This window comes from Megalops cyprinoides, chromosome 4, assembly GCF_013368585.1.
Source record: "Megalops cyprinoides isolate fMegCyp1 chromosome 4, fMegCyp1.pri, whole genome shotgun sequence".
Lineage (NCBI taxonomy): Eukaryota > Metazoa > Chordata > Actinopteri > Elopiformes > Megalopidae > Megalops > Megalops cyprinoides.
Window position 1 is genome coordinate 17,520,811 of NC_050586.1, and position 12,747 is coordinate 17,533,557.

The 12,747-nt window shown below is 39.1% G+C and overlaps 1 protein-coding gene across 1 annotated transcript in view; it reads right to left on the bottom strand.

Moving 5' to 3' along the window:
- Positions 1-8,976: 8,976 nt before the first annotated feature.
- LOC118776611 (calcium-binding protein 7) overlaps positions 8,977-12,747 on the bottom strand; it is a 30,482-nt gene continuing 26,711 nt past the window's right edge. Inside the window, exons 4-5 of the mRNA XM_036527066.1 lie at positions 12,529-12,679; positions 8,977-11,556 (exon numbers count right to left, since the gene is read on the bottom strand). Coding sequence (XP_036382959.1) covers positions 11,429-11,556; positions 12,529-12,679 — 279 coding nt within the window. The 3' untranslated portion in view covers positions 8,977-11,428. The remainder of the gene's footprint in view (positions 11,557-12,528; positions 12,680-12,747) is intronic.

A 12,747-nucleotide genomic window follows, 5' to 3' on the forward strand; every position in this document is an offset into this window, starting at 1 on the left:
TATGAAGACAATTAGGCGTACGTGGTGTTTGATAATTCTGACGAAAACCCTCCATGCACAAATTATGGGATTATGCGTACACATGTTCCCACGCTAAACTGTACGCAAAGATTGATACATATGGCCCAGGGGCATTTCTAGCTATTGAAAAGATCAGGGGCTAAGTCAAGTTTGCCTGGGGATTGTCTTTTTTTGAAGGGAGATCGGCATCGTTAGGTTGGGGAGGTTATATCTACCTTATAATAAATAAATATTATCAAACCTTCGGATACTGCAAGTCAAGTTCCACTCTGTTACACAGTCTGTCTGTTATAAACTGTCTGCTATAAACACCTCCTTTTTCAGGGCGGAAATATTTGGGGCTAGGCATAAAATATTTGGGGCTATAGGCCTGAATGATCAGACCTAACGGCACCACTGATATGGCCCATGGTGTGGGTGAGGGATGACACTTTAAAACTAATTGGATCATACTTTAGATTAGAAAATGGAAAAAACCCATATGAATGATTAATTAAGTCCTGGCACTGATTTCAAGGCAGTTGAAAAAAGCTCATTGGTAATGCAAAGTTAGACATGTCCATTTATCGTGAAATTGAGAAAGGATCTGCTTTCTAATCACTGAGGACCTGTCCAGGTTATCAGGACTGGCCAGGCCTGTTAATCGTTTACTTCTAGACCCGAACAATTCAAAGGTGCAATGCTTACCGAACTGGAACATTCTCATTGATGCATTTTTAATTGCTAATATATGCAGGCTGCATGGGAGAGTGATCATTCGCATAAGGTCCAAGGTGCATGGGTTCACCATTAATTATGCTAGGAGCATCCTCCTTTTACTCCAGCACATGCTTACAGCACTAACATTTAATTAAGAGCCAGATGAGGTTTTGCAGTACCTTGTGGGAAGTGCCTACCCAAGTTTATGCCAAAAGACTCTTTGTAATGTCCTAGCTAGAGACAGTGTTATTTTACCATTTTCAAATTATAATTAACATAATTATTACATATAAGTATATATTTTATATATAAATTATACAATACAAGGTATAATAATAATGCCATTACATGTTATTATATTAATTATTATTATAATCATGAATTCCAGCCATAAAAAGGATGCATTTCAGTGTAAAACTTTAGAAGGTTGTAAAAAAAATAGTTGATTTACTATCCCTAAACATAAAAAACAACACACTGAATACCATAAATATAGTGTAGGAAAACTGATTGTCAGAATTAAATTGTATGATACTGTCAGTATCAGACATTTCCTCCATGCATCTCACCTGATAGTGTTTTTTTTTTTGCATACACCTGATATCATCTCACCACAGATGCCTCACACAATACACTGCACTTATGTAAACATTTATTCCTTCATTACTTATTGTATCGCTAATGATACAACCACTACGCTGTATGAATATTAAAAAGAATACAAACTGATATGCTAAATCTGTCTTTTTGCCAGTCCATAGATGATGCATGACTCGGCTATAAGTGGTTTCATTTAGCACCTCCAGCTTATGAGCTGTGCATACGGCCAACTAACAGGAATATGACCATCTGATTTGATAAGTTTGGAGCTGTTTGAGAAGTTTTGGATCTGGTTTACAACAGAAGACTTAAACAGGGGAGATATACTTAACTCTCCGTGCTGGGAAAACATCACTGCCCAGCTTATTTGTTTCTTTTCTCAATGGAAGTTTATATATTCATTCAGTATAATGTATATCACATTTCTGTTACATCAAAACTAGAGAGATGGATTGAAATATTTACATTTTTATTCGCATTGGCAACACATCAGTGATAATGCAGAAATTACAACAGCACATTAGCCAATTTCTTACAAGAGAATTTGTTTTCCTCTGTGACTCTCAATCCTTTCATTTTTAATAAACGGACTATACTTATACCATTCTGTTTATACTTTGAGATTACATAAAGCATCATTTTTTAATTCAAGCCTCTTAGCTCTCTGGAGTGGTGTGGTATTTTGAAAATGTCTCATTTCCCCAGCAAATCGAATCCCCAAAAGAAAATCCCTGCATATCAAGCGTAGAGTTTGGCAGAGACTCTCTTTGTGTCTGGATTTTACCATTTCCACCACAATAAGATTCACATTTCCCCTGTCATTACACTTTGGGTTCCCTGAGATCAAATGCAGCCTTTAAAAGCTTTTTGACTTGCACACTGTCGTAATCAGTGGCTCCCAAGTTCCCCAATGGGTACTGCAGAAACACAGCACTCAGTCAACCCTGATGTGTGATGTAGTGCATGATTGATAATCACAGGGCATAAAATACAGCCCTTTGCCTCACCCCACTGAATCATAGATCTTTCACAGAGTGGGGACTCCTCAAGATTGTGACCGACTTGCAACAGAAATCAGTTCCATTATCTAGTCAGTATGCACGGCCATGAGAGACCACTCAAATGACCCAAATCCTGAACTATAAGACAACGGCATTGACTGTCCATGAAAATCTGAGGTCCCAAATGGAAATGTGTTTCTATCACAGTCCGCCTTTGTTGCTCCTCTTTTCAAAGTTAAAAGACACAGCAATGGCAAATGAAATGCAAAACCAGCATGAATACACCGAATGGATAGCACGGCATGCAATTCACAAGACTTTTATATTATCCCCTTGTCTGTATGGATGGGACAGGGAAAATAAAAAAATAACACATGTCTCAATGTGTCAGCTAGGTGGTTATAAACAGGCTCCAGAAGGCCTTATCAGCACGATTTGTCTTTCCAGACATCTAAGGAATGTAACCTCCATCATTCCTAGTCATCCAGTGTCATTAAAAGGGGATATCAACGGTAAATCTAGCAGGATTCTATATACTTAAAAGTCAGTCACTGTGTGACACCCAGATAAAGTTAGTTTAAGAAATAGTTGCAGGAGCTCTTCAGACAAATAATGTCTGTGTTGAAAAAAAGCCATCAGCATCACCTCAAATGTCTATCAGTGCCTGAAGAAATGGTACCAGGTGTGTCTGAGGCATCCGAGAGCGGCGTTCCAAATAACTCCCTCCTCCAATAAGATCCCCACCTCCCTTTTGGAAAAACAAAATCAATTTGCCCTGGGTTACATCTTCTTCAATGACATTGCCCATGCATCGCATCCAAATGAAATTTCTCAGAATCCTTCATGTACTCCACAGCTTTTGCATTATGCTTGCACATCATTCATAGGGGGCTGGAGTGGATTAGATAGGATAATGTTCTATTGAGAGCACAGGCACGAGAACATGGACTGTGGAGTACCATAGTGCTAATCACATCAGATGAGGCTACCCTTCAAAAGTCTGTTTATTGTGCAACCTTGACTGTTATTGTACACATAATTTGCATACCATTACAGGGTGCTATGCTTCATCTCCTTATATTTTGAGAATACAGTGTCTGTGGAATGCATTGCTTTGTGAAACAGAGCGCACTGAAGCTGGGCAAAAGAAGGAACCGATTTGGCTGCATTTTCTCTTTCCTGGTTTGTGAAGTGTTAAGAAGGATGGATTGTGTGCCTCACACTGCTTTTCATTACTGCATGGAAGTATTCAGACAGCAATTGATGAAAATGTTGTCACAAAAAAATGAGATTGTACTCTTTTTTTAACCCTGGGGGTAGAAAACAGAAATTCTTGCTGATTCATGGCTGTGCTGCCATTTTTTCAGTTTCCCCCACCATGTAAAATAAAAAAAAAAAACACCCCCATTCTAGGTTCCCTGTAATTACTGCCTCAACGTCCTGAGGGGGAAAGGGAGAGCTGATCACTAGGTGTATGTTTCAACATAGATCATGTGGTCACTCCCTCAGGGTGATTTTAACTCACATCCAAAGCTATGTTCACGGCTGCTGTGTGTCGTACCATTCCTGTTTGAGCAAGGACATGGTCTGACAGCGTGCCTTTCAATTTGTTTTTCTGTTTGTTTTGTGCAGCTATCCAATATAGCCTGAGTTTGTTCAGGGTTACACATCAGAACCTTCAGAAAGAAAGATGAACGCAGAACCGTATCTTTGGGGATGGGGGGTGGGCAATTCAAAAGTGTAGATCAAGGCATGGATGTTTACGAGGAACGATGGCTGAAGATAGCGGGAGTTAACCCACGTCAGGTGATATATTGCATTGCAAACAGAACGTAGATGCACTCAGTGATGCACGTCAGAGTCAGAAAGTCCTAAAGCCCCTTGTGACAAATTGAGCGGATCAAATGGGTTGCCTGAGAAGAGGCAGGCTGTAGATTGAATGACGCACCATGGGTTTACTGAACCTGAGACAATCCATCAGTCAACGGGATATCATCGTCTGGATCACCAGAGTGGGAGTGGAACAGTGCCCTGGTGACTTCTGAGAAGAGGGAGTTATGTTACTGTCAGATATACGGCTGAAATGTATGGGTGCAAAACTTTCAGACCATACTGTGTGGCTAGATGGTTAATCATTGAACATGCTTAACCTCTCCAAACCTTCCCAACAATTATATAATACTAAGTCACACCAACATGTTACATATTGATATGTAGATGTATGGTAATTAAGTGTTTATTATCTATGGATCAATATTCATAAGTGGAGTGGCAACAAATGCTCAAGAAGCAGTCCAGGAGCTCCAGAAAGTAAGAAAGCTTTAGCCTTTGCAACAGATTTATTACTCTACAGATTCAAACTGTTTCTGCACAAATGCCAAAGAGCTTAGTGAAAGAACAGTGAATGCACTGAGCTATGAATGCACAAAACAGAATTTAACTGTTAACATGATATTTCTCCACTGTCATGGTCATATGTATCACCCATGTATCGTGTAGCCTTTTTGGAATATGGATTTATTTACTGGTCTTGAGTTTATTGTACATTAGGTTGTACATTATTAGACTTTTTTCATTGTGTTTGTTTGAGTCTGTGATGTTGTTACGGCCCGCAATACAATAAAACCCAGCATGTTATTGCAAGGAAAACAAAACCAGTATTTACTTAATCATTCAAAGGTAGTGGATTTAACAGAAAACATAACCAAGGAAAAACAGAACCAGAAAAACTGTAACCCTGGCAGTGAGGTAAAGGGGTTCCTCGCACCTACCCACAGTGCGACCCCAGGGCTGTGGATGGTAGGAGCACCCCGCTGTTCCTGATGGGCGGCTGTGCGTTCAAAGAGCGCCAGGTCCCATTCCATACCTTAAAGAAAATAAAAACATACCACTACACTTACAAAAACCTGAAACAAGAACAAAGGGAAAAAAAAGAAAACCCAAAAGAAATAACAAAACACTGGAGCTGGAGTGGTGCGTCCGCCTCGGGAGAGAGATGGCAGCTCTCTGCCGCCAGCATTTAAACTTTTGGCTCCACCCACCTCGCTGCATCCACCTGTCACCTAGCGTCTGCAAAACAAGGAAGAGACAGGAGCAAGGGGAGCGGTGTGTAAGAGATGTCATGATATGGCATAAGTGTGATGCCTCAAACATAATCGAATTATGCCTGGCCTGCATATTTCACTCTGACACAGCCTGTTGAGAACATGCTTGAGTGCAATAAAAATTGCTGTATAGATCTCTAGAGATATAGAGCTGTAGTCCCTCTGGAAAGAGAGGATATAAGGTCTTTATAAAGCATACATAACACCTTCATATTTTGTACTGACTTCCATTCTTGTGTTCTAGTAAGTAATTCTGAAGTGCAGCACTGAATTAGTCACACTTGTTACTATGAGCTAAGTAAGGTAACACTCCTCACAGCTTGTTTGCATCTGTTAATTAGACATGTCTAATTCGTCTACACATGTCTACAAAGGGGAAGAGGCATTTTCTATGAGAGAAACTTTTGGGAAGAAATGATTACTTCTGTAATTTTTGCTGACAGTCCTTCATTACTCTTTCACCCCTTTCCACCAGCTATCCATCAAAAAGGAGAAATGTCTCTTTATTATATAGCTAGGTATTTTCAGCTATTATTAATTCTGTTTGGTGCAGAAAGAGCATGGCGAATGACTTCTGTAGATTCCTGACATTCGAGTTTATCTTGTATTACTTTTCACAGTTTAGGGTGTATGTATGGGTTCCCGTCAGCTTAAAGATAAGGGATGATTTACATCTCCTTATGCCATTTGCTGAATTTTTATACATGACAGATGGCAGAAATATGTAAAACTTGTTGCATAGTATCATACTTCTTAAGAGGAAAAAAAAAGAATTTATATTTTGTATGCAAATTATGAACACAATCCATGTGTTTCAAAATGCATTAATTTACTGACCTTTTAGTATTGGTTTATGAAAACATTAAATGCCAAATGACTAACACTGATCCCGGCAGAATTATAAGAGCTGCATCAGTATGTAAGTCTTCTCACATCATTATTGCACACTGCCAAAATGCAAATGGTAAATATATTTTAACAGTATCATGCTACTGCACATAAACAGCTGCTCCCCATCCACAACAACTCCAAGTGAAAGTCAGTACCTTACTTGAGAATATATTAAATAAACCATTATAGCTTCAACAGATCCTTTGCTGTGTGTCAGGTGTGTGCAGCCCTGACAGGCAAGAGAAGCGTAGATTAAACTGAGCACTGAACAGAGGGAACAGAGGGGCTGCAGCTTGCCGGAAAACACATTTTAGTGCAAATTAGCTACATCTTAGACAGAGGGAAGCACATTTATTTTCCAGTGCACGCCAGTCTTATTCCGTTTCTATAGTCACGTCGTACCAAACAACATTTTTAATTTTGTAAACATTAAATGCTGAATGAGTAAAATGTTAAATGGTGCCTTGCTGTTTCGTTCATACAGAAAAAGTCATCAGAGTCATCAACTTGCACTCGACTAAAATCTTGTCCTGAGTACTGATTTGCCCTCTCTCTGTCCTCAGTATCTCTCTTCCACTGTTTTCTTCAAACATCACACACACTGCAGTGAGATCATCCTTCCCAGTGACGTCAATGTTTCTGCCTCATCTAATCATCATCCTGTGTGTCATCAGACTGGTCCATGATGCTCGCCTTCTTCAGTGACCTCACTATTGTTTCTGGAGCGTTGTCCAAATTGCCCTTTTTTCCCAAGCAGATGGTGCTCAACCACGGTCACATTGCTGTGCTGCCTGGTGTGTAAATGTGTTCCCCTGGAGGATCCAAGCCAGCCATTTTCACATTAATCAAATGTTTGTCAATTCTCTCGTCGTGAGGCTGTCGAATCTCAGCCATGCCACCTATGACAACAACCACCTCTAGCCACTTTTTTTTGTTTCTCTTGTGTAGGGAATCACGGCAAAGCCCCTTTCTAATGAATTTGACAGTAGGCAGTGCTTTCTTTTCCACCGCCATTCCTGGCCTCTCACCACTTTCCATGTAACGTACAATCTTGTTGCCTATTGCATTTCACTGGATAGCTAGAATTGCATCTTACACAATGATCTTATAGTACTTCCTAAATATGAATTTTATTATTTTATTAGTCTGGACAGTGACATATTGCACAGTGAAAATATTATCAAGCACTGCAGCTGAAGATATCAACAAACAGCAGCAACATGATATCGTCAGGAGAGAGAGTTGTTGTGTGAGATAGTGATTTTAATAGAGGGGATGGTTTACCTGACAGTACCTCCTGTTTCTCCATCTTGCCTTGGCAGCTTGGTGAAGAAGAAGCTGAGGCTGATAAATCGCCATCATTAGGACGCCCGTGTTCCGGAGCATCCTACAACCAGGTCTATTAGCTGAGTATTCAGTGCGTGGTAATGATGCCTGCTCACTGTGAAAAGTGATCATAGGTTCCTCTGTAAGACTAAGTCAACAGGAGTGAAGCATGCTCAGGGCCTCCGCAGTCCTGCTGGATGACAATGATAAGGGGGGGGGGGGGGGGGGGGGATTGTTCAGATTAGAGTTCCAACATTGTTCTCAGACAGAGAGAACTCAACTGCACTGCACTTATAGTATAGTAGACAGCAAGCCTTTAGGGGATCATGTGTTACCTTAGAATATCTGAAGCTGAAAGGTAGTGACCTACAGTTACCTGTCAATCATGTATGATTAAATACAGAATACATCTTAATGAGCCACCTTAGTGCTTAACCTGTGTACCTGTTGAGGCCTAGAGCGGGTAGTAAGAGGACAAATAAACTTGTCATGCATTATAATGCGGGGCTACCAAGGACAAAGCCTGCCAAAAATAAATCCGATTGAAAGTTGTAAATATATAGGAATTTTCTATAAGCTTCCTTAGAGTAATAATGTGACAGTAATGTGATAAATGCAATATGCATTTTCTGAATAGAACAAAAAAATGCGCTGGTTGCATGTTACTTTTATTTATGTGAAGTATCATCCCACAGACATTTTGAACTTATAGAGGTACATTTCATGTGTTCAATCAACATTTTTTCACAGGGTGGTTGAAACATGTTTGATTATATAACATAATTGTCCAGACACATAGCAGGACACAGTAGTAAAACTCTTGACCTGGCACGTTTTGTCAACGAGTTTGTCAACATTCCAAAATACTTTTTTTTCCCTACTTTTCAGTAAAATAATACATTTGTTTGGTCAATGTTGTCACGCAATGTGGGCATTTTGCTTTCATCACAAATGACATTCCATGGGAAAATACTACATGTTAAAAGTGTCATAAAGTGAATTATATAAGGCGACATAACCTGTCATAAAACAACATTCAAATGACTTCTACCTCCAAATTTCAAATACATTCATCTCAAGTCATCTCATTTCCAATCCTTTTCTCAGTGGATAACAATTCTTTTATAACTTTAAAGTAACATTTAAAGTACTATTTTATACCATTTTGTTAAATAACATTTGTGAATAAAAAACTCAACTTTTCAAAATATATAATTTCTATTGAAATCATATTCAAATACTATTTTGATACAATAAATAAATCTGTAAAAGGAGACATTTTAACAATGATGTGAAAAAGACCCTTGCAAGAGGAACATCTGTACTGTGCACCACATTATAATTGTATTGTGAGATAATAAAAAAAAGCCAATGACTCTAATGAGAAATGATTTCCTGAACCTTCAACCCTAATATTTTTCATCAAATTGCAAAGGAGGCCCCTGATCCATTTAATATTTTCAATATTGCACTCATAAATCCATTTCATCCCCAGTTTAGAAAACAGAATCATATACCAAAGGTTAAAAGAGATATTGTATATTTGTAAAGCTCTGGAAATTTTCGGTCTGCAAGTGTGTCTGTGAAGAACATATATGAATGGGGATTTCCTGTAGGACCATCTGATGTTCTGCACTGAATCAGAAACTTTTAAATAAATCCATTTTTCCGCTTGTCAGTTCAGACTACAACCCTTTTCCATCAGGATTTATATACAGCACTAGAGGTGAGATTCATTTCATGGATGCCCCCATTCCTCCCTCCCCAAAGGATATGGACGATTTCATCATTTGCTCGTGCAGACATAGTTGACACCAAACACGTTGAAAAGGGAATATTTACCTATATCCATCAATTCAATATTCAATGATGCCATTCAATGGGACAGACAGCCTGTTCATAGGAGTTTCTTTGACCTTCCATTTTGATATGAAGACTGACAAAGGTGGCCTACAAGAATGAGGGGTCTACTGCACACAGGCAAAGTGGTGCATGAGGTCTATTGCAATAGCTCATTGGCGCATCAATAATGCATATCTGCATAGGCTCCCAGTGATACAGATGTGGGTTTGTTTAATAAAGATTCACCCTCTTTGGATGGCAGAGTTTCACGCTTTCCAACACTAGCATATGAGCAGCTCCCTCATATGCTTGCTGTTTTATACCAAAAGCTTCATTCAATAAAACCCCTGACCCATGATTCCCCACTGTCCATTTTGGCACAGATGTCATAGAAACAGCTAACAAATGCATGTTTATATACCTCTCCGGGTTAAACACTCTTGTAACACAGAGCCTTGTCGCTATATTATTTCAGTACTCTGTACTTTTTGTAATTTTAATACTGGTAATGCCTTGCTGGGTAACACTTTGTATACAGTAAGCAGTTTATCAATGTAATTACACTGTGGTTTAATGCAAACACAATTGAACTGCAATGCAACTACATATTGTTACAAAATGTGCAGGCTATAATCACATTGAAGGTTTGGGTGATTGTGAGGTTAGGTTTGGGTGTGGGTTAAAAGTTGGATAGACATTTTAACGGTAATGTTTGCGACTGAATGAAGGTTCATTCATATAGCCTATGTAATGACATGGACCAAAAATGTCTTCAGTATTAATTACTGTATAAGAAAGATTCAGGTACAAAACAGTTACAAATTAGTTACAGAGTAATCACAATGTAATTGTATCAATAAATTGCCTACTTTGAGTGTTACTTCTTGTTGTTACTATAGCCATTCTACCACTGTCAAGAAACCATGGCTTTCCATCATCAGAGGGGGCATAAGAAGCCTTTGGGAAATTGCTTGTTGCTCCCCCTCTACGCCCCTTCATAAAGCTTTTTGGTGGCAGTGATTCAGATGAAAGCTGCCAGGTTAATGTTGTATGCGTTATAGAAATGTGATTTATTTCTCATCAGCAATGCATTAGGATTAACTTCTATGATCTTTCATGTGGCCTCGACAGGCACACTGCGTTCTGGAAACACAGATTTGTTTCTTTGTAAATTATTATTTATACTTTATTGCTGGTGTTTTTTTTTTTAATAGCCGATGCCTCCAAAGCAGTGGTCCATGAAATATGAAAATGATTGCTGTGTGCTCAATTACTGTTTTGCAGCTATTTCTAATGCATCATTAATGAGTTATAAATGCCCTTGTTGGCAGTGCGACAGATTATTGTTACAGGGTGCGATGAGTAACCCATTGTACCTTGGTGACTTGCTCCTTGGTGAATTGCTCCTGGGATTACGGTTCAGATACGGTGGTAATGTCCTAAACAGCCCTTACTTGATGCAGTTTTCATTTACCATTCTTTTTTATTCACTCTTTTTTTACACACTCCTCCAGAGATGCTCCAGCTCCTCCCCCCCCTCCCTATCCATTCCCCCCAGTCCCATTCCAAACACCACTGATCACAGTTGTTCATAAATAAGTAATAATCCTCTGCTATATAGTCATATAATATGTACACGGATAATAATTTCTACAAATGGAAAGCGTCGGTTGGGTGGAGATGACTGTAAATCCATGCAGATCATGCACCGAAGTTGAAAGGCCTCTGCCAGGATTCCATGCGTCCTCCCCTCACCCTATTGGGTGAAAGAGTCAGGTGAGGATGGCAGTGCTGCTGGGCTGCCCGAGAGTCCCTGCTCTTATTGTTTTGTTGTTGTTGTTGTTACTGTTTCACCACTTCTTTCAGTCATTGGTTGAGGAGAAGTAGGAGGGAGTGGCCCACGTGAGTCTGTCAGAGTGGAAGAAGGCCATGTCGGGCCCACTCCTACTTCATGCCACTGCGCAGGACCTGATTGGCTGCGATAAGCATAACACTGATGATGAACGCAATTGCAAAGGCGCAGATTAGGCTCTTCCGTACGCATGTCTGCTTTACCTGCTGCGTAGGGCTAGCTAGAGAGAAAGAGAGAAAGGGAAAGGAGAGAGATGGTAGGGGTGAAAGAGTGAAATGCAACAGGTCGGGTCCTTTGTCCTTCTCAATAGGTAAATGACAGTAATATTACAGTAATGTTGCAGATCAGAGCACCATAGTCAGTGGTGTTGATGGTGTAGAGCATGCTGTGCAGTGCTACAGAGGGAAAAATGTGTTTGCATGCACAGCTGAATGAATAAGTCCTTTTATGGCTGTTTACAATTGCTAAAACACAATTTGGCTGAATGTTTAAACTCTTTTTCAGCATTCATTGGATGTAATTCCAACAATTCCCCAATGTGTATCAAACTATATAATTTAGCCTGAGGTCCTATGTGCAATTTCTCAAAAAAGACAAATGAGTCTTCTTGGTCTTAGAAACATGCATGTATATATCCAGCGAGCTAGTGTGTATATATGTATACTGATAATTATACAGTATATAGTACATAGTTCACTATATTTTATGTTTGCATCGCTATTCAAAAGCATAGTATTGTTTACATACTCAATCATACTGTAACTACACATTTTTCTTAGTAAAACCTTCTCTACTTGTATTGAACCCTAATACCTAATTTTGATGCACAAAAATGAATGATTACTTGATAACTATTTGCTCTTTTAGGAAAATTATTCTATTATAGTGGTCAATGATTATAAAAAATACTTTATGGGAAAATTTTACTTAAGATTTTTGCTTAAAAAGAAACATTTGAAAATGGCATCTAAGAGATCTTGCAAAACTGTTACTACAGATTAATTGATTTGGTAAACATGGAAAATCCATTTAATATTTGGAAAAGATTGGTGTTGTGGGCACTTTGTTTCTAGGTTTTTTCTGGGGTTTTTTTATGTGCACAAAGTGTTCAGATTTTTTGCTGTGTTTTAGCAATTGTAGAAAAGAAAATTTGCAAAAAGGTTAAAACCCAGCTTAAACTGTGGTTCCTTACTGTCGATATCCACCTGACACTCCTCTGGGTTCTCAATGTGATTCTCCTCGGTCATGATGATGTTCTCGATGTCTTTCATGGACAGATGATCACAGAAGGTGTCATAGAGAAGCCTCTTCAGCTCCTCCACTGTCAGCTTCTGCATATCGCACTGGTGACGCACAAAGCACATTTGGGTGGGTATCACTTTAAAAACAGTCACTTCTTTATCTATACATA